The sequence below is a fragment of the Dermacentor albipictus genome, unplaced genomic scaffold, assembly GCF_038994185.2.
Source record: "Dermacentor albipictus isolate Rhodes 1998 colony unplaced genomic scaffold, USDA_Dalb.pri_finalv2 scaffold_28, whole genome shotgun sequence".
NCBI lineage: Eukaryota > Metazoa > Arthropoda > Arachnida > Ixodida > Ixodidae > Dermacentor > Dermacentor albipictus.
In genome coordinates, this window is record NW_027225582.1 from 4,117,181 (window position 1) to 4,141,573 (window position 24,393).

Sequence of the window (24,393 nt, forward strand, 5' to 3'; positions counted from 1 at the left end):
AATTGGCCCCTCTGAGTCCTAGAGACTATGTGTAGGTCATTGACACATGCTGCAAAGGTGAAGTACTCTCGCAGGCTCAGCGTCCGCGATCCTACCTTGTTCAGACGCCTAGAGGCGTCCTTCAACGTAATCGTCGACACCTGCTACTTCATTCATTGGAAGTGAGCCCAGCTCAACTGGCAGCTTCTCCGCCTGTCCCTCCAGAGAACATGCAGCCTGCAGCACCTCAAGAAGATCCAATGCAGCCAGAAGTAACACCGCAGGAAACGATGACACAGACTCGCAGAGTTCGTATAGTGAGACCACCGTGACGGTAGGACTTGTAGGGCCCTGTCCCATAAAAGGTGAAAAGGGGGGATGTAGAAATCGCCACCTGTGCATATAAGGTGGCGCTACAATCTGAAATGACCTTGTATTTATAAGAGGCTTTGGGGACTTGGAATAAACATTGTTTTGGTTTCCGCCTTGCCTGTAGTCCGCTTCGTCCCTCAGCTCCTGTGCAGAACACTCGCTAACCTATGATCCCTGCACTTTACCCTACCTAACACTTCTACATCCTGCATTATGCTGGGAACGACAGAAAGTATGAAATCAATTTCATTTCTTGTTTCACCATTAGGGCTTTTCCAGGTCCGCTTTTTGTTCCAATGCTTCCTGACAGGAAGTATGAAATCAATTTCATTTCTTGTTTCACCATTAGGGCTTTTCCAGGACCACTTTTTGTTCCAATGCTTCCTAGAGAAGGTGTTTATTATTCACAGCTTATTCCTTTCTGCAAATTCTACCAACATCTCCTAGATTGTTCGTAGAATCCACGCCATAGTTGCCAATTGCTTGTTCACCAGCCTGCTTTTTCCCCACTTTTGCATTGAAGTCTCCCATTACTACAGTATACTGAGTTCGCACTTTTGGCATTGCTAAGTCAACGTCTTCATAAAACTGTTCTATTTCTTCATCATCGTGACTGGAGGTATGAGAGCAGGTTTGTACTACCTTTATTCTGCACCTACTATTTATCTTTGTATTACAAATACTGCTACCCTCTCAGTAATGCTGTAGAATTCGTCAGTGTTGCCCTCTATGTCCTTTGGATTAGGAATCCTACTCCGAACTACTTCTTATCTGGTAGTCCTTTGTAGCAGAGGACATGGCCATTTGTCAGCACTGTATAAGCTTCTCCAGTTCTTCTAACCTCACTAAGGCCAATGATATCCCAAACAATGTCTGATAGTTCCTCAAAGATTCCTGCTAGGCTAGCCTCACTCGAGAGGGTTCGGGTATTAAACATTGCGAGGATCAGTTTCCATTGGTGGCCTGCCCAGGTCCAGAGATTCTTGGCACCCTCTGCTGCGCTTTGGTCAGGTGCTCCGCAGCTGCTGGGGATTGAAGGCCATTGGGTCATTGAGTGGGCTTCTTCGATTTTCTACTTCTGGCTACCCGCGGGTTGCCAGAGTGTCTTCATTTTTCTCGGGTTGCTCCGCCCACCACACCATGCACTTCCGCTAGGCGTTCGTTTTGCGTGGGCTGGACGATTTCTGGCTACCCGTGGGCTGCCAGAACCTGCCAGGACAATTTTGGTCTGGCTGCTCTCTGGAAGCTCTCTGGCTAGCAGATGACTAAAAGAGACAATGGACGCTCGCCGCCATCTTTGCAGGGACTTCACGAATTGCACTGCGGGTGCTTGAAGTCTTAAATTTACCTCGCTCAGCCAACTGTCTACGGTCATCTTCGGATTTCCTTACTTCTAGCGTTATCTTTTTAAGTGCTAATGCTCTGTTCCACATTGCGAAGCGATGTGATACGAGCAGTGGTGAACCGTTTGAAGCTTTTGTGTGTGTGTCCCCTGAAGGCTTCTTCACGGCGGTGATCAGCGCGCCGCGCTCTCAAGCCTGCATGTTATCTGCACCGTATTCCATGCAAGTTGTAGACGCTCATTCACACATTGCAGTACATTTTGGGTTTGTCTTTCTGTGGTGGCGTTCCTTTTCACATATCTCGTGTATGTGTATATCTCCTTTTTCTACAGTTAGTGAAGGCTTTGCAGCTAGCGTGTGTTCGCTCCGTCTCTTCATCATATGTTTGGGTGGCAGCTCGAAACCGATATGTGTTCGAACTGCAGGTCGTTGATCTAAGAATGCACTGAGTAATAGGCACACGTGCATTAGACACACATACATTGGCTTATTGGTCTCATGATCGAGACCAATGTTTTTTTGTGAAACGTTTCGTTGGTCACAGGCGGTGCATGTTCACGTGCCAGTCACATCCCCAGCTCCTTATGGTCAAAATGAGAAGGACCACCAGCCACAACGAACTTTCAGAAATTGAAGCCCAAGCAGGTCAGCACGAAATTTTATGTGTATCAGATGTACCCGATATCCTGCTTTTTCTTGTCTTGTGAAGCAATGACACAACGCCAACTCATCAACGTCGCCCGTGGGCGACGGGATCGCTGCAAGCAGAAATCCTCGAGGAGGCTTTCGAGGATACAATCACTTGCTCGCGATTTCGCGTCTTGTCACCGGACGCGTGGAGGCCATCTGTTGCGCTGCACAAGGTGAGGTTGGCCCAGTGCGTGTCCTGTGCCGAGTTGCGCGAAATCGTGTGAAAGTGATCTTATCCCTGAATGCAATTATATATTTTGTAGCTGGCAATGCATAAATGGGCCGACTACGCCAGGCGCGTGCCGGCCTCGCCAGGCACTGCCATGCTGGTAGCATGTTTACATTTGGCCAGCTGTCCCAGCGTTCGATTTTGCAAACTTCGGGCAGCTTCAGGTTTTCTTGGGATCCCAGCTCAAGTGTCTTCCTATCAGGACTGGAACTAGCTGGCCGCCCTCTGGCTGCCAGCGAGCTGCCAGGACTCCGAAAATCGAAGAGGCCCAGTGAGTCATTTGGGAGGGAGTGGCCAAATACTGCGCTAGGGAGGCCAGTTCCTGTTCTGGTGAGTTACCCTAGTGCACGGAGCAAGAAATATAGGAGTGGAAACTCCGCTGTTTGCGGCGACCAGAAAAGGTCACAAGCCCGCGGATATATTTTCATGCTGGCGGCACCTGGCGGCATGGGAAGAAATTACCGCTGTTTCGGTTGCCAGGGCAACCGGTCGAGTGTTGCTCCCGTTCGGCCGCGCGCGCCTGACTTCTACTGAGGGCACTCTCGCGCGCTTCTTTACCGCTTGTAGCCCGAAGAGCAACTGCTGCTACGCTTCAGCCATTTGAGCACAGTAAAAAATAAAACGCGTTTTCCATGACAGCTATAAGATGATACGTAGCTTCTGGTTGTAGCCAGGGCTATCTTGCTCCGTGGCGGGCGGTTTTCGGCTTTTTGCGCTTGCGAAACTGATGGCTATCTCGTTCCTAATCGCTCAAAGGGCGACCGCTTCTTTCTCGCTCTAGTGCTCACAGGGGTGCGCTTAGGAAGGATGCCGCCGTGCATGTGTTTCCGTTCCTTTTCTTTTTTATAAGACTCGCGAAAACTAGTTGCCCTAGCTGCTTGGCGATAAGAGGAAGATTAGCGGAAGTTTGCCACACGTGTTGCTTTTTTTGATGGGCACTCAACAAAACAGTTTCCTTGAGTGCGCGCACCTACGCAGTTCGGTTACGGCGTGCCCGCTGAAGCAAACACCCGTGTCGTCTGCTTGTCGTCTGCTTTGAGCGGGTGCCGCCGGAGTGAGCGCCGGGCGCTGCTTTTTTTTTTTCCGCTGCTGCTTCTACGACGCGCCGCATGGTGCCGCCACTGCATAGGGTAGCGTCGGCGCATGCAACAATTGTGACTTTATCTGGTCGCCCGCGCTCGCTCGCGCTGACGGGAGTTTCACCTCCTATATGTCTTACTCCGTGCCCTAGTGGTAACTTGCTCCAACCTTTCCATCACTGCAGGCAATGTTGACAATGCAGGTGGAGAACCATTATAATGAACTCTAATGTATATAACGATACAGTCCACTTTCATTCATTTGATCCTGACGGTGCCAACAAAACCAGTCGAATTATCAGGTGAGTCAAAATAAACAAAAGGCAGAAAAAAGTCCCGAAGCATGCCGTTGATTCACTTAGCAATAGTTGCCTGTCAAGTTAGCTTCTCCGCAATAAAGCGGTGTTATGCGGTGAAACATTAAGTGGGTAAAGGTGCCACTGCTATAGGAGATAGCATGTGTTCCTTAAAGGGCCCCTCACCAGGCCCCATAGCAAGTTTCGGTTATACCCTGAAAGTTGTTACCTGTCCTCTAAGGAGAATTCTGCAAAAATTTTTCAAATCTGCTCATTCATAGTCGAGACAAAAATATTTCAGTACCGCAAACCCATGATTTCAGGAGGCGAACTCCACTGCATAGCGAGACACTCTCTCTACTCGCCCAGTCCAGCCTCCGCAAGCGAAATTCCTTCCCTACGTTCTCCCATACTGAACCTCGAGGATTACCCGACGCATACGTCACGGGCCCCGCCTTAATTTTTTTTTTCCCTCGCATTTTTTTCTTTGCTTTTTTTTTTCAGCACTGAGCATTTTTGCTGATGGCTTTGTGCACAAGCTGTTGGGATTGTCTGGTTTCGCGCTGTGCACAGGGACACGTGACTAGCAATATAATGTAGTGCCACACTATTGAATACTGAGGCAGAACAAGCGGATCACAAAGCATGATCACGCGCTGGAACACGGTAGAAAATGGCATAGTTTCGGTACCTGCGCACGTGACGGCATGGCCGTGGGAACAAGCAGACGAAGCGGAAGTACAGTCGTGGTCAAAAAACTTGAACCCACCGTGAACGGCAGGGGAGCGGCTGCGCTCCGCTATCGCGGCGCTGCCGCCGCCAGTGCATGCAGCTGCTCGCTTGCGCCGAGGATAAAGAGGGCGAGGGAAGCATGCCTCTTACTCTCAAGCGTCCTTTGATAACAGGGCTCGTGAATAACTAGTGCAGCGTTTGTTCTGCCAGCTGCGAGGTCGTCTTGCGGCCGCCGTGGTACGGCGCTTCGTGCGAGTAAATCCGGTGGCCTGGGCGAAACTGCCTGGCTTGCATGCAGCCCATTATAGTATAAAACTTTTCCTAATCTTCAAAATTACCTTTTACAATTTTATTCTACATATTCAAAGGTGAGAGCCTTCGCTTTATGCTTTTAGATAAACATTTTGAATGTGTGTCTGAGTGTGATGAAAAGAAAAGATAAAAAATAACTAACATCTCTCATAGTCGTCTAGCATTGTCCCAGGTTTTTTGTAATATGTGGGCAATTCAATCATCGTTCATTTAGAAAAGACCAGAAGCAGTAATTTCGACTACGAAGGCTCTCTTCGGAAAGTGCTTGTAACCACCGTTACAATATTTCAAATCCGTTGGCCGCACTTCTCCATTAAGGAACGACCAAACGAGTGCATTTGGCGTTGAAGTTCTTTAATTAAACCCACAGTGATATTATGAAAACTGTTCGGGACTAGAAGACGCTCCCCTGCGTGAGTAGCCGATTGAGTTAGACCCATTCCCTCGGCATTTTAGAAAGTGCCCACTTCCTCACCTTTTTTTATATCTTCGTGCACACTGCCTCATTGTCGTTAGGGCCCACTTTCATGCACACATGAGGACAGTGTACGTTCATCCCGTTTGCATTGGGCACCACGCGTTTGAATCGCGTAATGTAGACCAGGGCCATGAGATTATAGGATTCTCACATAGTGAAGGCGTCACACTGGTGGTGCTGTGGCTGTCACGGGTTCGCTGTAAGAAGTATTTTATATATAGTTTACTGAGGTATCGTTAGTTTCGTAGAGAAAGGGCTTCACAAGCAGTTTAAAAAATGGGTTATACGTATCGTCCTTTCAACCATAGTCCTTGGCTAGTTTACAGTCAAGCACCTGGGCAAAAGGCAATTGTTCGGTACCACAGACTAAGCCACACTCAATGCCTTGAAGGCATTCTCCCCACTGTGATTTCGTCCAGAGACGCAGGTGCCACCCTGAAGCTTATGCTTTCTTGATTCATTTTCTACTTGTGACATTCATGATTACAAATACAAGATGCCATTGTGGCACGTTATTTAATATATCATTAAGCTGCTGAAGTCAGATCTTAGCTAGGATCCTCGCAAAGTGCCCGTGCTCGAGCATGTGCAGGACTCTTCATAGCGCTTTTCCTTTACTTTGGTACCGGAAAACAATAACTGATGATTACGATTCGCAGAATTGCGAACTTTGAGTGTATCGCGTGTGACAGCGCTCGCCAGAGACCCCGTCCTCTCATCCAGCATACGCTGCAAACGGCATGCTAGCCGGTCGGGTGGCTTCTGCTTCGCCACCGTCGCGTGCGCGCCACGCTCGCCGCACTAGTTTTTCCCGATCGCTGTTATCAAACGACGCTTGAGAGTAAGAGTGATGCTACCCTCTCCCTCTTTATCCTCGACGCAAGTGAGCAACGGCGCGCGCCGACGATGGCAGCGCCGCGATAGCGGAGCGCCGCTGCTCCCCGGCTGTTCACAGCGGGTTCAAGTTTTTTGACCAAGACTGTACATCTATCTTGCTTCGGTGCGAAGTAAAATAAAAACATGCAGACATTCCGTTTGTGTGTTTGATTATTTCTCTAAACTTCCATTCGTCAATTCAAGCAACAGATCACACAAATAAGAGGTGTTGCCCTGAATAATTCCCCAAGTCACGTGTCACCACGAGCACTTGTCAGCTCAAAGTGGCCAGACCTGGTGAGGGGCCCTTTAAGAGGAAGCTTTAGCTCTGGCCCAACTCCGATGCCACCTATTCAAATGCATGTAAAATGCAGAATTGCTTTTCTGAGATAACCACATGGCCGATTTTAATAAAATTTGTTGCATTTGAGTGAGGAAGTTCTAGTGTTTGCACTTTGGGTTATGGCCTGAATTTTTTCAAAGGAATTTTCAAAAATTGGTAGGTCCAATAAAAGTAAATGAACATAGTTTACAATTTCATGGCTCTGCACCAAGAACAGATATCGCAGTTCTGTAAACTGCATCCATTAGAGCATCCAAAGCAGACAAATTTGATATACCAATTTAAACTTTACGCAAATTTGTTTCATTTTTTACAAGGGTTTTACAAAAGTTCTACTCGCATATTAGTTGTTTGTTTGAGAGTCATGTATAACACATCAATTTTGTCTGCTTTACATGTACTATTTGATGAAATTTGCAGAATTGTGATATTAGTCATTACTGAGTTAGAGATGTGAATTTCATAGTTTCATTTCTAGAAAATTGGCAATTTTCAACAATTTTTATTAAAAAATTGATGCCCGCAATCGAAAATTCGCTTCCAGTAGTCACTAGATTTTAACTTTTTCTTTTATGTGCAACAAACCTCATTAAATTTGGTACAGTGGTTGCTGAGAAAGATTTCTCCTTTCCTATGTATTTAAATAGGAGCCCCCAAGCTGAAGCTTCCTCTTAATTTACTCATGCACTTGCACTGTCTCTGGTCGCAGTACAGGAATCAATGGCCTGATAAATTTACTGGCAGGCCTTCTGCTCTTTTTAGATAAACCTGTGCTCTTTTGTTGGCTTTAAAGGGGCCCTGGACCACTTTTTATCCAAGTCGAGATATCAAATTGATGTTAAATTAGACTATTTCAGAAATACTTTGATGCAAGAAGTTCTTCAATGCGTTTAGCAGAAGTGCAGTTATTGGCAATCAAACATACCATTCACAGTGCTTCCGCTCCTTCTCACTGATTTGCATTGTGAAGGCTACGGGAGAGTGGGGTGTGCCCACAACACTCCGCCTACTGAACATCACTGTGGTGTGCAGTTCAAACTTTCCGATTTCCGATTTTGGCACCTACAATACATCAAACACAGTTGACCTCAGCAAGTTGCAGTGCGCTCAGCCAATGGACTCAACGTGGCACCCTGCGAGGGCCATAGTATCTACGCTGTGTAGCAGGCCGCAGCTGCCAGCAACTGTAGCGTTTGCTTTGTGTACGACAGGGCTAAAGTGCGCATTCGTGCTCATATGCTCTTGTCTGGCTGTGCTGCGTGGTGTGGACCGGCTTTTTCATGCACCAGCTTGACTGACGAATGATAGTAGCCACATCCAACTTGCGCATTTTGAAGCACTTTCACTGTGAAACAAAGTCTGCCAAGGCATCTAACCAAGAGTGACCAGGACTGAATGCGCACTGGCAAACTTGCGTGTGGCCTGACCTAAAGTTTCACCTAGCTCGAGGCTAGTTGAGTGTACAAAACTAGCCAAAATTAGCAAGACCTGACGGCTACGACACCGATAAGCAGAGTGGACAAAGTTTAATTCCTACGCGGGTGGCTGCGACCAAGCATTAGCAAATGATAGTCGGCTTCCTTCAGAAGTACGTAATCATTATCGAAATTCGAAAGCAGATTTTTGCTTCCTTCAGCCTGTTTATTAAGCTCCGTCAATAAATATACACACTAACAGTAGGAAGAAGCACACTGATACAAACGCCCTTCTTGATTGATGTCAGCTGTTGGCCATTAGCAGCCACTTATGGGAATCTGCTATATTACGAAATAAAGCATCCAGAAAAGAGTGAGGAGCAGGCTTCTGTTGAAAAGAAAGTGTTTAAGAGAAAGGTGACTTTGCGCTCTGCTTGCAAACTCCACGCACGGCGTGTGACGGCAAAACTTGGCTGAGATGTTCACAGCAGCATATGCTACCCATGAACTGTGTTATTTCACCAAGCCCAAGGGGTGGTTCAGAGCCCCTTTAAAGAGGAACATGGTGCATGTAAGAAAATTGGCTAATGGCAAGTGCCAAGCCAGTATTGTTAATTATGTTTTTAAGTGCTTATAACAGTTCTTGTTGCAGATTGTCCCGCCTTGGCCCGATTGCTGAAAGCCAAACTGGCCCCACTTTCCTGTGCAATGTGAGTAACCTGGAGCCTACTTGGAGCAGTTCCAGCTTTTCTGCTTGTTTCTTGTATACATTTCTCATGCTATGGAAATTTTATGACCTGAACAGATGTAAATGCAGTTTAACCATTGACCAGTTCTCATCTAAGGAAAAATGTGTGCAGCAGATATATTTTGTGGGTCTGTGAATATTAGAATATTTATATGTAAAACTGTTGTTATTATTGTTATTGAAATGCAGACACAAAGTCCAAGCATGTAGGTTACCATGAAGTTCAAAGAAGCAAAACACTGACGCTTAACATTCAACTTAGGCGATAAGTCAAGCGTCTTCACAAATGCCAAAACTCCTCACCAAAAAGCCAGTATTCTTCTTTGCTAAGTTCACTTAAGTCATTGTTAAAGACTAAAATATGTAATGTCAGGGACCATTATTACAACAAATACACTAACTACACTCATGAAAGTTAACCAAGTAAATTTTTGGAAAACTGTGAACCCTGCATCTCCACGCTCGTCCACATTCATTATTATTTAACAACCCTCTTCTATTCCTTCTATATCAAAAGCGTTTAATGACTATTTCAAGTCAGTTTTTTGTACTGACGACTGTACTAGTCCAAGCATCAGTGCTTTGACTAGTAACATCAGCCAGAGAAAGTTAATTGATGCTCAGCATTAATAAAAGTTATTTTTAAAATAAAGACAGTATTTCTACAGTGTCTTGAGTGAGCACACCCATATCATATGTAGAAAAGTGATGTCTGATGCTGATGAGTTCATCGAGGTGACCTTTTTGCTAGGTGTTAAACTGCGCAACTGATGCCCGACACTGGAAAAAAAAATGCCGAGAGCGAATGGGGCTGTACATATCCAGGTACAACCAAAATAGGAAGGCCCACTAAGCTTCAACAAAGTCACTCCGTCATCAGAACAGAAATTGGCCTCCCTGGTGCAGTAGTCGGCCACAACCTCCCTGATGAGACCTTCAATTAACCAATGGACCTCAGTCCCCAGCACCTGTGGAGCACCTGACCAAGGCAGCGGTCAGACCTGTAACGCAGCAGAGGGTGCTAAGAATCTCTGGATCCGGACAGGCCGTCAATGGAAACTGACCCTTGCAACGTTTAACACCCGAACCCTCTTGAGTGAGGCTAGCTTTGCAGGACTCTTCGAGGAACTATCAGACATTGTTTGGGATATTATCAGCCTTAGTGAGATTAGAAGAACTGGTGAGGCTTATACAGTGCTGAATAACGGACATGTCCTCTGCTATAGAGGTCTCCCTGATAAGAAGCAATACGGGGTGGGATTCCTAATCCATAATGACATAGCGAGCAACATTGACGAATTCTACAGCATTAACGAGAGGGCAGCAGTAGTCGTAATCAAACTTAATAAGAGGTATAGATTAAAGGTAGTACAAGTCTACACTCCAACATCCTTCCAACATCCAACGCTAGAGGAGAGATGCTGGTCGAATTCGCAGAAAGCAATAAGCTGAGAATAATGAACACCTTTTTCAGGAAGCGTAGCAACAGAAAGTGGACCTGGCAAAGCCCTAATGGTGAAACAAGAAATGAAATTGACTTCATACTTTCTGCCAATCCCAGCTTAGTGCAGGATGTAGAACTGTTAGGTAGGGTAAATGCAGTGATCGTAGGTTAGTTCGGGTTAGGATTCACCTCAATTTGAAGAGAGGAAGAGTAAAATTGGTCAAGAAGAAACAGGTCAACCTAGAGGCAGTAAGGGTAAAAGCAGACAAATTCAGGCTGGTGCTTGCAAACAAATGTGCAGATTTAGAAGAGAGAGATGATGATCACGTAGAGCTAATGAATGAAACCGTAACTAGGCTGGCTTCAGATGCAGCAATTGAAGTTGGATGCAAGGCACCAAAGCACCAAGTAGGCAAGCTCTCCCAAGTAACAAAGGACCTAATAAAGAAACGACAAAGAATGAAAGTGTCCAACTCAAGAGATAAGATAGAATTCGCAGAACTATCAAAACTGATCAACAAGGTGAAAATAAGGAATATTCGAAATTACAACGTGAGAAAAACTGAAGAAGCCGTGAAAAATGGGCACAGCCTGAAATCAGTGAGAAGGAAACTTGGCATAGGACAAACCAAGATGTATGCACCAAAAGATAAGCAGGGTAATATCATCAGCAATCTCGAAGATACAGTAAAAGCAGGGGAAGAATTCTATACTGACCTGTACAGTACCCAGAGCAGCCACGATACCTCCATTCGAAGTAGTCATGAACAGGTTACAAAGGCTCCTTCTATAACTAGCGATGAAGTTAGAAGGGCCTTGCAAGGCATGAGATGGGGGAAAGCGGCAGAAGAAGATGATGGAATAACAGCCTATTTAATCAATAATGGGGGAGACATAATGCTTGAAAAATTGGCGGCTCTTTATACCAAGTGTCTATCGACTTCGAGTGTCGCAGAAAACTGGAAGAATGCAAACATTATACTAATCCACAGAAAGAGAGACGTTAAAGAATTGAAAAATTATAGGCCCATTAGCTTACTAGCAGTATTATATAAAATATTCGCCAAGATAACTTGCAATAGAATAAGGGCAACACTGGACTTTAGTCAACCAAAGGAACAGGCTGGCTTCAGGGAGGAATACTCTGCAATGGATCACATCCATGTCATTAATCAGGTTATCAAGAAATCCGCAGAAGACAATAAGCCTCTATATGGCTTTCATAGATTACGAAACAGCATTTGATTCAGTAGAGATACCAGCAGTCATAGAGGCGTTACGTAATCAAGGAGTACAGAATGCTTACGTAAATACCTTGGAAAATATCTACAGAGGTTCTGCAGCTACCTTAATTCTACACAAGAAAAGCAGGAAAATACCCATAAAGAAGGGTCAGACAGGGAGGCACAAGCTCTCCAATACTACATATTCACTGCGTGCCTGGAAGAAGTATTCAAGCTATTAAACTGAGAAGGCTTAGGAGTAAGGATCGACGGCGGCTATCTCAGCAACCTTCAGTTTGCCGATGACATTGTTCTGTTCAGCAACAATGCAGACGAGTTACAACAAATAGACTGAGAACCTTAACAGAGAGCGTAAGAGGGGGGTTGAAGATTAATATGCTCAAGACAAAGATAATCATGTATAGCCAGGCAAGGGAACAAGAGTTCAGGATCACCAGTCAGCCTCTAAAGTCAGTGAAGGAGTACGTTTACCGAAGTAAATTAATCACAGGGAACCCTGATCATGAGAAGGAAATTCAGAGAATAAAATTGGGTTGGCTAGCATACGGCAGACATTGCCAGCTCCTGACTGGAAGCTTGCCATTATCATTGAAAAGGAAGGTGCACAATCAGTGCATTTTACCAGTGCTGACATATGGGACAGAAACTTGGAGACTGACAAAGAAGCTTGTGAACAAGTTAAGGACCGCACAAAGAGCGATGGAACGAAGACTGCTAGGCGTAATGTTAAGAGAGAGAAAGAGAGCGGTTTGGATCAGAGAGCAAACGGGTATAGCCAATATTCTAATTGACATTAAGAGAAAAAAATGGAGCTGGGCAAGCCATGTAACGCACAGGTTAGATAACTGGTGGACAATTAGGAATACAGAATGGGTGCCAAGAGAGGGGAAGTGCAGTCGAGGACAGCAGAAGACTATGTAGGGCGATGAAATTTGGAAATTCATAGGTGCTAGTTGTAATTGGTTGGTGCAGGACAAGGGTAATTGGAGATTGCAGAGAGAGGCCTTCGTCCTGCTGTGGACATAAAATAGGCTGATGATGATGATATCTTAATAAATGTTGTGCCAGTTAAATGTTGTGCAAGTTAATTTTCTCCTTTCCAATAAATGTGCTACCTTGTGCTATAGTCAGAACTGTGAGATAAATTTTTTTTCTTTTTTTCTTCTTTTATTGCATGTCTTAAAGGGGTCCTGAAACACTTTTTGAACATAGTAAGAAAGCTGAATAAGTGCAAGAAGATGTACCGACCAAGACGACTGAAAATTTGATGATGCTTCGGCTCTGAATACGACAGCCTTGATCACAATAAAACCCATAACAGAGATACAGCGTATTTAACCATGTTTCAGTACGTGACGCAAGCAGCGAGTGTGCACCGTCGCAAGTGTCCTATCATTCCTGTTCAGTGTGTGCACCATGGTCTTTATGTGCAAGGATTCTAGATACAAGGGTAACGCAAGCTTCTTTTCCTTGGCGAGGACACATGCACTTGCCCAGTCAATATTGTGGCCTGTAGATTGCACATGTTCAGCAAGGGCACTCGAGGCCACGTGCCATTTTTTGACGTCATACTCATGCTGTTTCAGACATTTCTTGAAGTCGCCTGTCTCACCGATATATTTGTAATCACAATTCTTGCACATTATGGCGTAGACGACACCGGGGAAATATTTCGGTGGCAGTTTGTCTTTTATGTTTACTAAAACGTTTTTTAGTTTGCAAGTTGGCACATGCGGAATTTTGACAGCATTCCTGTACATGATACGAGAAATGGTCTCACTTGGTCAGCTGCAAATGGAATAGCAGCTCGCTTCTTTGGAGATGATGTAGAATGCTGTCTTTCTGGGAGTGACACTTTTTTCCCTACTGAGGAAAAGAATGGATGGAGGGTAGCCACAAGGTTCTTAAAGGGACCCTGAAACGATTTTGATGATTTTGTACATACGTACCAAGTCGTTAGAGTAGGTCCTTCTGATCATTAATTGACGCATCTAAATGCTCCGTATAAAGCGTGTAATTTATTATAAGGTTTTAAAAATGTACATCGCTGCCAATCACAGCACATCACTTGGCTGAATTTTAAGCCGCCCCTATCCACTTGACGTCATTTGCCCCAATGACGTTAGTAGGGCAAGCTGTCCGATTGGCTGCCCAGGGTGCGTCATCAATAACTTTTCGAACTTTATCGTGAACAAATGATGTTTGTAATAGTTGAAATGTTAGTTCATTTGTTTCTACAAAAAGAAAGTAACAGAAAGACACAAGAACAATTTCGCGCTACACTTAAGCACTTCCGGCACACAGCAAGCGTTGTCTGCTTGTGTTACAACGTGCTCCATTTCGACGAGAACTCCGCGGTCGGAGTTGGTTTGTCTTTTCGCGGCCACCACGATTCGACTTCGTTGTATTGTGGGCTGCAAACATAGCAACTGGCAATATGTCAAGCTGCGACATTGTGTCCCTCTGCAAGGCAACAGACGAGCTGACTGGCTGCAGCGCATCGGACTGTCGCTATCCAATAAGCACCAGCATTTTCGCGTTTGCAGCCATCACTTTACATTGGAGGATTAATGCCACAATAGGGTTTTGCGAGTCCGGTATTCAGGTAAACGCAAGTGCAAAGGGACAGGGCCTGGCCGTTTGACCATGCCTTTTCACAGGATGACCAGAAGCGCAGACATGAAAGGTCTGCACGGTGCAGCCACCTCGTGGCACAGAGCTCAACCAGACACAGTAGCAGTAACGAAGTGTATTCTTCTGTGCTGCTGGTTTAAACTTTTTGCAGGAGCGTAATCGTTAACACACTGTTTTATGTAAATGTTTAAAATGTTTTACACTTGGTTAGAGCAATATTAGCTCTTTGTTTGGCTGGTTAAGCTCTGCGCCAGCGGGTGGCTGGACCGTGCAGACCGATCAGGCTGCTCACGTATGTCTACGCTAAAGTTCCTTCATCAGCTTAAGTTTATGCCTTCACGCATCCATTGAAACGCCCAGTTCGCCTGTGGTTACCGGAATAGCAGACACCTTTGGCACTGCGACAGTATGCTCGCAGCGCACGCTGCTTCGATAGCTCTCGCTTGGGGTCGACTGCCAAGCAGCTGGTGGAGAGGTTGGAGAGGCTTCGCGCGCTTGCTTCTAGAGAACTGAAAGTTGACGACATGACGTGCCATCATGACACAGAGCCAGTGAAGGCAGAGTTTAGCCCAGATCACTCAGCAAACGAGTTGAGGAGAAAATGCACGGAAATGGAGGATGGTAGCTTGTAATCGTCCATAGCTCTCTTAATATGAGACGCTTCACACAAATTGTGGTGCAAATGATTAACTTTAGCTGTACCCTACACGTCTGCAAAATTTGTCCGAACCGTTTCAGAGGCCCTTTAAATCTTCGCAAATGCTCTCAATATCCGGCATGCAGTCCTCCTGTCTTGTGCAGATGGTTTTTGCTCACTGAAACAGCTAGCAGGAACACACCTTTTGTGTGAAAGCAGATTTATGTGTGGAGCGCATAATTAGCCGCACGGTGAACTAGCCCTGGACGGAATTAAGCCCACTAAATGAAAAATATATATGCCTGCGATCTCAAAAAGACAGGAAAGTAATTTCACCTTTGCACTGCGTGCAGCTTGTAGCTGTGTCAGGTGCGCGTGGTCTCCACGATGGCAGCAATGTGCTGCGTAATGTAATCTACCGTAGCCGCCACGAGGTGTCACAGCATTCGAATTTGGCTGGTGCTTTGCCCTCTTGGCTTCTCCACTGTGTAGCTTCCAGTGTGTGATCAAAGCTGAAAAGAGAAAGCCAGGTATCGATGCGGTAACTCCACTTGTATAGTTCAAGGATTGGAAAATTGTTTCCTGCATGAGATTCTTAAGATGACGTCCTTGAATTGTGAGGCCATTCTCTTATTACTTAGAAATGTGATTCAGGGCCCTTTTACAGGGCCCCTTATCAGGTCTGGCCATCTTGAGCTGACAAGCACAGAGCCCACAATGCACAATAACTATCATGTCGGCAAAGTATTACATCGCTATGCGCTGCGGAAAGATATGAACTTTCAAACCAAACGCGGTTTTCCCTTCTCCTCGCGGCTGCAGCGCTCCAAGCCTGACGGTGACATACACATGATAGTGCAGGAGCACTACCATGTGCACACGTGTAGTATGTGTGCACGTACACATGTACATGCTGTGACGTCGCTCGTGGTGACACGCGACTTCGAGAATTATTCAACCCAACGTCTGTTATTTGTGTCATATGTTGCTTGAATAGACGAATTAAAGCTTACAGAAATAATAAAACTCACGAATGTCTGCATGTTTTGTTTTACTTCGCACCGCAGCAAGAGAAATGTACTTCCATTTCATCTGCTTGTTAACACATCATGCAGTCACGCGCAGACAGTGAAACTGTGTCATTTTCTACGGTATTCCAGCGCGGGATTATGCTCTGTGATCCGCTTGTGTCTGCCCCAGTATTCGTGTAGCACAGACTTATAATGCTAATCAGGTGACCTCGTGCATAGCGCACAAAATTGTGTGCTGCGCGAAACGAGATAACTGCAGCAGCTCGTATGCAACACCATCAGTGGAAGTGCGCCTCACAGAAAAGCGAGGGAAAAAAAATGAAGGCAGGGCTCATGACATATGCGTCCGGTATGGGAGGACATATAAGGTCCGGTATGGGAGAACACAGGGTAGGAATTTCGCTTGCGGAGGCTAGACAGAGCGAGTGGAGAGAGTGTCTTGCTTGGCAGTGAACCTCACCCCCTGAAATCATGGTTTCGTGGCACTGAAATATTTCTATCTCGGCTATTAATGAGCCGATTTGAAAAATTCTTGCGGCTGAACACTCACTAGAGGACAAGTAACAACTTCCAGCGTACATAACCAAAATTTGCTATGGGGCCTGGTGAGGGGCCCTTTAACAGGCCATGCTTCAGGTCCCATAAATTTTGTTTGTTCACTAAGTTGTGCATAGGGAGTTTTTTAACGCAGGAATTCCTTAAATAGTTTCGATATTAGAGAGCTTTAGTGTGTCCGTAATCGTGACACCACTGCAAAAAATTAACACAAGCAGCAAAGTAGAGCAGACTTCTTTACTCAAACATTAGCTCCACATTTGTCTGGTTGAGCTCTGCATCACCTGGTGGCTGCGCCATGCAGGCCACTAACATTTGCACCTCTGTCCATGCAACGATGTGCCCAGTCCACCTGCATTTTATGCATTTTATGGAATATTGGATATGCTAAAGCTCTCTTTTAAAAGAGATAGGAGAACTCGAAATGTTGCATTGCCATGCTGCCATGGGGCAAGCTTCACTGCAACATAGACACTCTCTGCCTTTGCCTCGGCTTGCATCCACTGATGACCTTCCGTGCTTGCTTTCTCCTGTGCTGTAATCGAAATATCACATCATATTTACATCACAAGCCCCCACCTCCCTTTTTTCTCTCTTCTGTTTCTTTTTTGCTGTGAAATGGACTTCCATTGGTGGTTTCGCACATTCTGCTTTGGATGATTTACCAAAGTCACATGGCATAATCTGTGACATTTCAGGCAGCGCGTCTGATGCAGAGGCATTTTATGTGTGGAATGTTAATTCTTTGACTGGCTGAAATGGGGTTTCGTTTTAAATTTCAGCTGTTTTTTGCACTGTGTTGTAGTTTGATACATTGTAGATGCAATTGTTTGTGCGTGATCTACTCACCACGCTTGTCTCTTTGCAATAGGCAGACCTTATCAGAAGCCCTTTAAAGGGCACCTAAACCAACCAGAGGTCAAAATTAATGGCGTTTTTCACTGGTCGATTCGGAGCAGGATTTCTTGCTCTGCAGCAACGAATCCGAATTTCACTGGTCGGTCTGGAGCGGGTTCGCGCATTCCACTAGTCGTTTCGGATCATCTCACTCCACGCCGGATCGCTCTCACTTGCTCCACCGCCGAGGCGCAGATTCGGGCGGAAACAGCTCACGTCACTTCTGTCCAAGCGAAATCGCTACCCAGTTGGTACACACAACATTGTGTTGCTTCGCAAAATGGCTGCATTCGGTGCTGCTGCAGCGCTCGTGTTTAGCGATGAGAGCTCGGGCGACAGCAGTTACGAAGTGATGCAGGTGCTGTACAAAGCCTTCTATGCACATTGTCTATGCACAATACTTGCAGGCGCAACATGGAGATGACGGACTATGCGACTGCTGCAGTCAAATTACACATGGGGGACGGTGAGTTTGGTTGCCGTGGAAACGTACAGAGCGGAAGTCGGGCATGATTTGCAGAACCGGTTTGTGCGACGTGTACACAGACTTCCTGTGATCCCCCACGGAGCGTGTTTGCGCTCCGCTGGCCGATTCAGATTTGTAAAACACAAGCACTCGCTCGAGGATTTCGGCGGCCGCTCCAAATCGACCAGTGAAAAACGCCATTAGTTGCGGTGTTGCAGTTGTGCATGAATCTGCAACAAACATGTAGCTGTGAGAATTTTTCAAAATGGTGCCGTAATAGCGGAGTTACATACGTTTGATGATTGAGACACGGCCCCCGCTCGTTTCGCTCTTTCCTTTGCTATGCTCCATTCGTCGGCTGGTCTCCTCCTCGCCAAGTGCTCCTCCAAATGTCACGTGACATACATCATCACCCATGTGCTTTTCAAAACACTGTCCACTTCTGGTTGCCGTGACTACGCCCTTCTCAGCTACCCACTATGGACCCAGCATTGCGCACGTCTAAAAATGCTTGCCACTACAGTGGATCTGTACGGGGATACTCCATGCCAAAGCACCTCCGTTAGAGATGAACAGCCGCCATCACCACTTTGCCCAGATCATGGCAACAATATGGGTTGGTATGTTCAGCTGTTTTTGCCCACTGGCTGTTAGCCTGTTCTGTGCTAATGGCATCATCAATGCAAGTGCGCGGGCTGCTCCAAAGTGGTGCACACAAACATGTAAGTCGCCGTTGCGCTTTGATTCTGCTGGAACTCCAATGCATTCAAGCCAGACATTGCACGGGGCGTCATCATGAGGCAGCTGGCATCATGTCTTTTCGTTTTTCCAGTCGGCTCTTTTGCAGCCAAGCACCGCACACAGATGCCTTCTAGCCAACACAAAACACTGTTGGACTCTCTTCACGCAACTAATCAGACCTGCTATGCACAACTGTGTTGGAACGCGAGCAATGTGGCACTTGCGTTTCAGGCCGTAGTTACCTATGTGTAGTTACCGCAAGTGCACTCGAGCGTGCCACATGTCGAGGAAAAGCAGGGAGCGCACGTACCTGCTAGCAGACTAACCGGAAGTTGGAAGTTCTTGTTTGACCAATCGACAGCGTCTGTTCCTAGTGACATTACCAGGTGCACCCTGGTGACGTCACGAGTGCTGGGGATATTGAAAAAGCTAAAAGAGGAGCATGTAATTGTTTTTTTTTTTTTTTTGTGCAGCAGCTGTGGTTTGTATCACTGCAGCATCTGGCATCATTGATCGTGACGGCATTCTTAACTCGATGCCCATGTTTCTTTAAATGCTTAAAAAATATCAGAGGTGGTTTAGGAGCCCTTTAGCCATTTGAGGGTCGATTTTTTTCCGCCATATGTGACCGCCCAAGGTCGATTTTTTTGTTGCAGATTCCAATTCTTCTGAGGGATCTTTTTCGAAAAAAATTTACCATAATTTTTCTAGGGTGACTGTAAACTGAGAAAAATATATTTTGCATTGGTACATATGTACTCTTTAGTCATGAATAACAATAATAAAGAAAGGAAATAAACTTATAAGAATTAAAAATTTCATGCATTATAGTTCCAAGGCTTAGAATATGCGCAAACAAGAATATTTCGCAAGTCTGAAATGTTCCTGCTTTTACACTAACATTTACGTCCATAGCGTAATCGAACTGCGTAGGTGAGCGCATTCAAGAAAACTCGCCAAGCAGAGGCAATTAGATATCGTGAGTCTCCCCCCCAAAAAAGAAAAGGAAATGCATGCGCAGCGACCGCCCTTTGAGCGTTTAGTAATGAAGTAGTCATCAGCTTTGCAAGCGCAAGAAGCCAAAACCGTCCCTAAAACAAAACCCAAACTGCCGCCCGCGCGCGCGCACCAATGCTCGAGTGGTAGTATATAGACGCGCCAGAGCAAACTAGCTCTAAAACAAAGCATGCAACGAAAACCGAGAGGGGGAGGCGCGAGAAAAAAATTCCCTATATTCCCACATAGTGGCAACATGCCAGGAAAGAAAAAAATTAGAAAATTAGCGCGCTTTTTAAACGTACAGAGGGCACTGTAAATATACAGCATTAACCGTTTTGGACTTGTTTGCAGCGCCGTATACTATTTACATCATTGACTCTGGAAGGATTAAGGGAGGACACTGGTCTTAAAAGTTTCGCTTCTGTCATGTCATGTCAATTGTCTGCTGGTGTGTCGCACCTAAAGGTCAAATATTGTTAATGAAGTGCGTATATATCCCTCAAATGGCATGTGCTCAGAGAAAATTTAGAGACTCCCCCCCCCCTTCAGCCATCCCTCTTTTTCTTCCTTTGTGTCGTGTCCAAGGATTTTGCAAATTCTAGAGTTCACAGGTTGGCAGGTATGTAATTATTTCTACATTTCAATTAAGCATAACAATTAACTTCCCCTATGCTTTATATGGCTTCATCGCCTGCCACTTTGTATGGTTATATCCATGTGGTGTTGTGTTCCATCACCATGTAGTTGGTGCTGTTGCTGTTCAGTGTCATACCTACTGGAATTCCCTCATGGTATTTTTCCACTAGATTCAGTTCCCGACCATAGTGACTGCATTCTGACAAGGCCAGAATCTAAAAATGATCACGTACCAATCTTTGGGTGCCTATTAAGGAATCCCCTGTGGTCAAAATTAATTTGAAGTCCTTTGGCTGTATGGGGTCTCTCAGAGCTTTTTCAGTGTTGCTATCGGGTGTTAGACCTCATCATTGAATTGTACCTTGTGGTTTTTGACAGGGTGGATGGAAGAACCCACCTGCTCTGCTCGAATCGTGGGCATCGATGCACGTCGCGCTGAAGCAGGCCCAGTCGTCGCCGGGACTGCCTCTGCGGCCATGGACCGAATGCAGGGAGGCACTTCCATCACTGCTCAGCGTCCAGGACAGCATGACACGAAAGATTGGTAATGCAGCCAAACACGTTTCACGCTACAGTTGCCACTGTTGTTTTCTATATCTGATTGAGTTATGTTAAAGATAAAATAATCTGTGGATTTGCAGGACTAGCAGCTGTCTTACATATCCACTCATTTTTGCACCCTGCCTGTTAGCGATGTGCTCGGACTTAGAGCATAGCCATCAGCCAACAGAAAATAAAAAATAAACTCTAGTGTGTCTGTCGACCTAATCCTTCGGCAATTATTCAGGAACTGGAGTGAGCGCAGTTCAGTGTAGTGTTCTTGGGTTAAGTTCGACAAGAACAAAAGGAAACAGAGAAATAGAAAACGTCCTTGCACCCAGGCAGAAAATTCACCTGGATTGTAAGACATGAAGATGTGAAGAAGACATGAGAAACACAGTGCTGTCAAAACAACCATTTTGATGACAGCTATGGGAGGGAACGTTGGCATCTGTGTTAATGTCACACAAAGCTGCGAAGGAATTCAGGTGGATGCTGACATTCCCTCTGATGAAACTGCCTCCACTGTGTGGGTTTCCATGTAAATCATTTCATTACGACTACTTCTACAAAATTGATTTTCCGAGGTGTGAGATGCACACTGACCTCAAAATGCAGGCCAGAACTGACCATCCAGGCCAGTTCCATCAACACTGTTGTTCATCAGCATCGTGTGACGACTCGTTGTCTGTGGCATTAGTTGAAATGAAATGTAGCTTCAAAAGAAAAATGGAGAAAACGCAGATGCAAGCTTGACCTAGCTAAAAAGCAAACACCTGTAATCATGTTTAGCTTGTTTATACTAGATGTATTTGTTCATCTCCACCATTGTCATTGAAAATTTGCTAGTCTACACATGTGTGCATTGTGTCTCAGCTCCTCAAATCCTTTGTTTAGCTTCATAGAGCAGTGAGCTGCTGGAGCCATGGCTGAGTTTCATGTAAAGACAACAAAAACTACTGGAAGTGTGTCCGGTGTTTCAGGTGTGCAAAGGCTGCCAATATGGTGACACAGTCGGCAAATGCACGATAGGTATCGCAGGGTTGTCGTCTTCTTGGGGAAATGCCCCAGTGTTGAATGCAACTTTGGTATTTCTACATTATGGGAAGAAAATTTCCAATATAACAACTTTGGATGCCTTCTGCTGTAATGTATGATTGGTACAGCAAAGTCCATTCACTGAAACATTTCTCCTTTATTTGTCGACACTGAGACTGCGATTTCTTACCGACAACTCATTACTGACTAAAATTGCCACAGTAAAGCATTGCTTTAGCAAAGTTGAAGAGGGAGCATCCGTACCCTTCGTTGTATCCTTTACTTCTCTATAACGATTATTGGCCCTCATGGCTAGCATTTGCTGCTAGATAAGGGGGTGCTGTTTGTAACCACAGGGGAGGGCTGGTGCAAAAACAGTGTGCCTCGCCAAAGGACCATTAAAATTAGTTTTTTGCCACGTCTTTGTCAGTGAGTTGACTGCTTTCTTTAATGCAGCTGTCAACGTTGATCCATCTTCGCCTTAGTTGTGCACATGCAAGTATCAGCATAACAGATCTTCCAGCGTTTTGCAAAAATGCCAGCAGAGCATTGCAAGCGTTTGATTTGATATGACTCTTACTGCTATACTCAAGCCAACACTTATAAACAAAAAAAGGGGGGGGGGTATCCAATGCACATGTTAGAATCTGTGATGTGAAGCTTTCATGAAAGCGTAAATAAATGCTATAAAACTGAATGCAATGTGTACAAATGCCGTTATTGTTATCCTATGCAGTATTTAATCTCATGCAATGTTTTATGTTTATGCACTACACCGTTCACAAGCTATGCTTAAATAAAAACAGCATTTCATGCAAATGCGCACTGTAAGACGTTGATGCACTGATGTCACAAGGAGAAAGGCAATATTTGATATTTGCCGAGAGAACAGTGGACTGCATACTCTGTGAATGCAGTAGCGTGCAATATCGTGCACATTTGTAAACATGGTAATAAGAACACGGCTCTGCAGCCTACGGAACCGCTACATGGCCACGCATGCAATGAAATTTGAATAAAACAACAAAAGAATCTCTGGTGTGTGCAACACGCAATTTCTTAGCACCTGACGTGACAGCCTTTAGGTAGCTGCCTTCTGTTCCATTGTGATGGTCTTTCGCTTCCACATTGTACATGGCTCGTCATGGCTGCGCAGCACATGGCATACAACACAGCGCTTCGCTGGGTGGTCGAGGAGGCAAGCAAACTTCGCCATGCTGGCATGGCTATGCCTGCTCATGGACTCCGAGATTGCACCTGTTCCAGTGCAATCTCGGAGGCCATGCCCAGCTCCCAGCCTGCACGGCGTGCTGCAGGGAGACGTGACTGCACAACTCTTCTGCACCACCGTGCGTAGCAGCGCTGCATAGGGCAGGCACAGCTTGCGCAGGCACGACCTGGGCGTGACCCCTGAGGCTGTGCACAGGAGATCTCAGAGGCCAGGCCCAGCTGCGGCTGCCTGCGTGCTGTGCCGCAGAGAAAGAGAGATGTGAATGCGCTAATTTTTTCCACCAGCATGACGTGACCCCTGAGATTGTGCCAGGGATATCTTGGAGGCTACACCCAGCTGCACCTGTCTGTGTGCAGTGTAGGCAGACATGCAGTGTAAGTGAATGCACTAATCTTCCGCACCATCACACGTAGCCGTGTAGCGTGTATTGGCTTACATAGCCAGACACGCGCAATTACCTAGACACGCACAGGGAAGAGAAGTCAATGGAAAGTGCAATAGTGAGCTACTGCTTCTGTGCAGCTACGCACAGCAGTAACAAAGACTGGTGTTGCTCGGTGGCGTATTCAACACGGGAAGGCAGGAGTTTTGAAATGCCACAGCAAACGAGCGCCGAACCCCACGAATAGTGATGTACGTGGCAGGTAGCAGTTGGGGGTATCTTTTGGTTTTGGAGACGAATCTAGTTCGTTAAATCCATTTGCAGGACAGTTTTACGTCATCAGAAGGAGGGCTTAAATACATAGATCTCTGTGGGGATTTCAAGGCGAATATCATTTACTTTGCTATATTGATTATTTTGTTATATCCTGTTTTGTTATAACAAGGTTCGAGTGTATTTTTTGTGTGTGAACTATTTGGCAAGACAGCAGCAGCATCCAGCAGCAGCTGCCTACAATCTACTAAGTCCGGGAGGGTCCACAAAAAAAACTTCACTTTAAAGCTTTTTTTTTTATTTCTTTAAATTTTTTTTTATGCTGGCATTCAGCTATGACCATTGCACGGAATAAAGGGTTTGCCCTCCCGATTGCCCAGTGGCTATGGCATCGCACTGCTCAACACGAGGCTGTGGGTTTGATCTTGGCCGTGGCAGCTGCATTCCGATAGAGGTGGAATGCAAAAATGCTGAGGGTACAGACCATGGGCGGAATGATGTGCATGGAGTGCACATCAGAGAAACTTCAGATGGTCCAAATAAATCTGGAACCCTCTGCTACAGCGTCCCCCATAACCTACTGCACATTTTCGAGACGTTAAACCCCACAACTTATTTATTTTACATATCTTTCACTCAGTTCACATATCTTTTTCATCGGGAGCTTGCAGCACTCCACCTCTACTCACGTACAGCGACAAGCATTCTACAAAATCAAGCTCTCGGGAGGCATGTTCACAAGACTGAGATAAG

The 24,393-nt window shown here is 45.6% G+C and overlaps 1 protein-coding gene across 15 annotated transcripts in view; it reads left to right on the top strand.

The window, feature by feature from the left end:
• LOC135897584 (uncharacterized) overlaps positions 1-24,393 on the top strand; it is a 144,401-nt gene that overhangs the window by 74,734 nt on the left and 45,274 nt on the right. For all 15 annotated transcript variants that reach the window (XM_065426263.1, XM_065426260.1, XM_065426251.1 and 12 more), the window contains 2 exons: positions 8,797-8,854; positions 20,555-20,720. In XM_065426263.1, the coding sequence (XP_065282335.1) occupies positions 8,797-8,854; positions 20,555-20,720 (224 nt within the window). The remainder of the gene's footprint in view (positions 1-8,796; positions 8,855-20,554; positions 20,721-24,393) is intronic.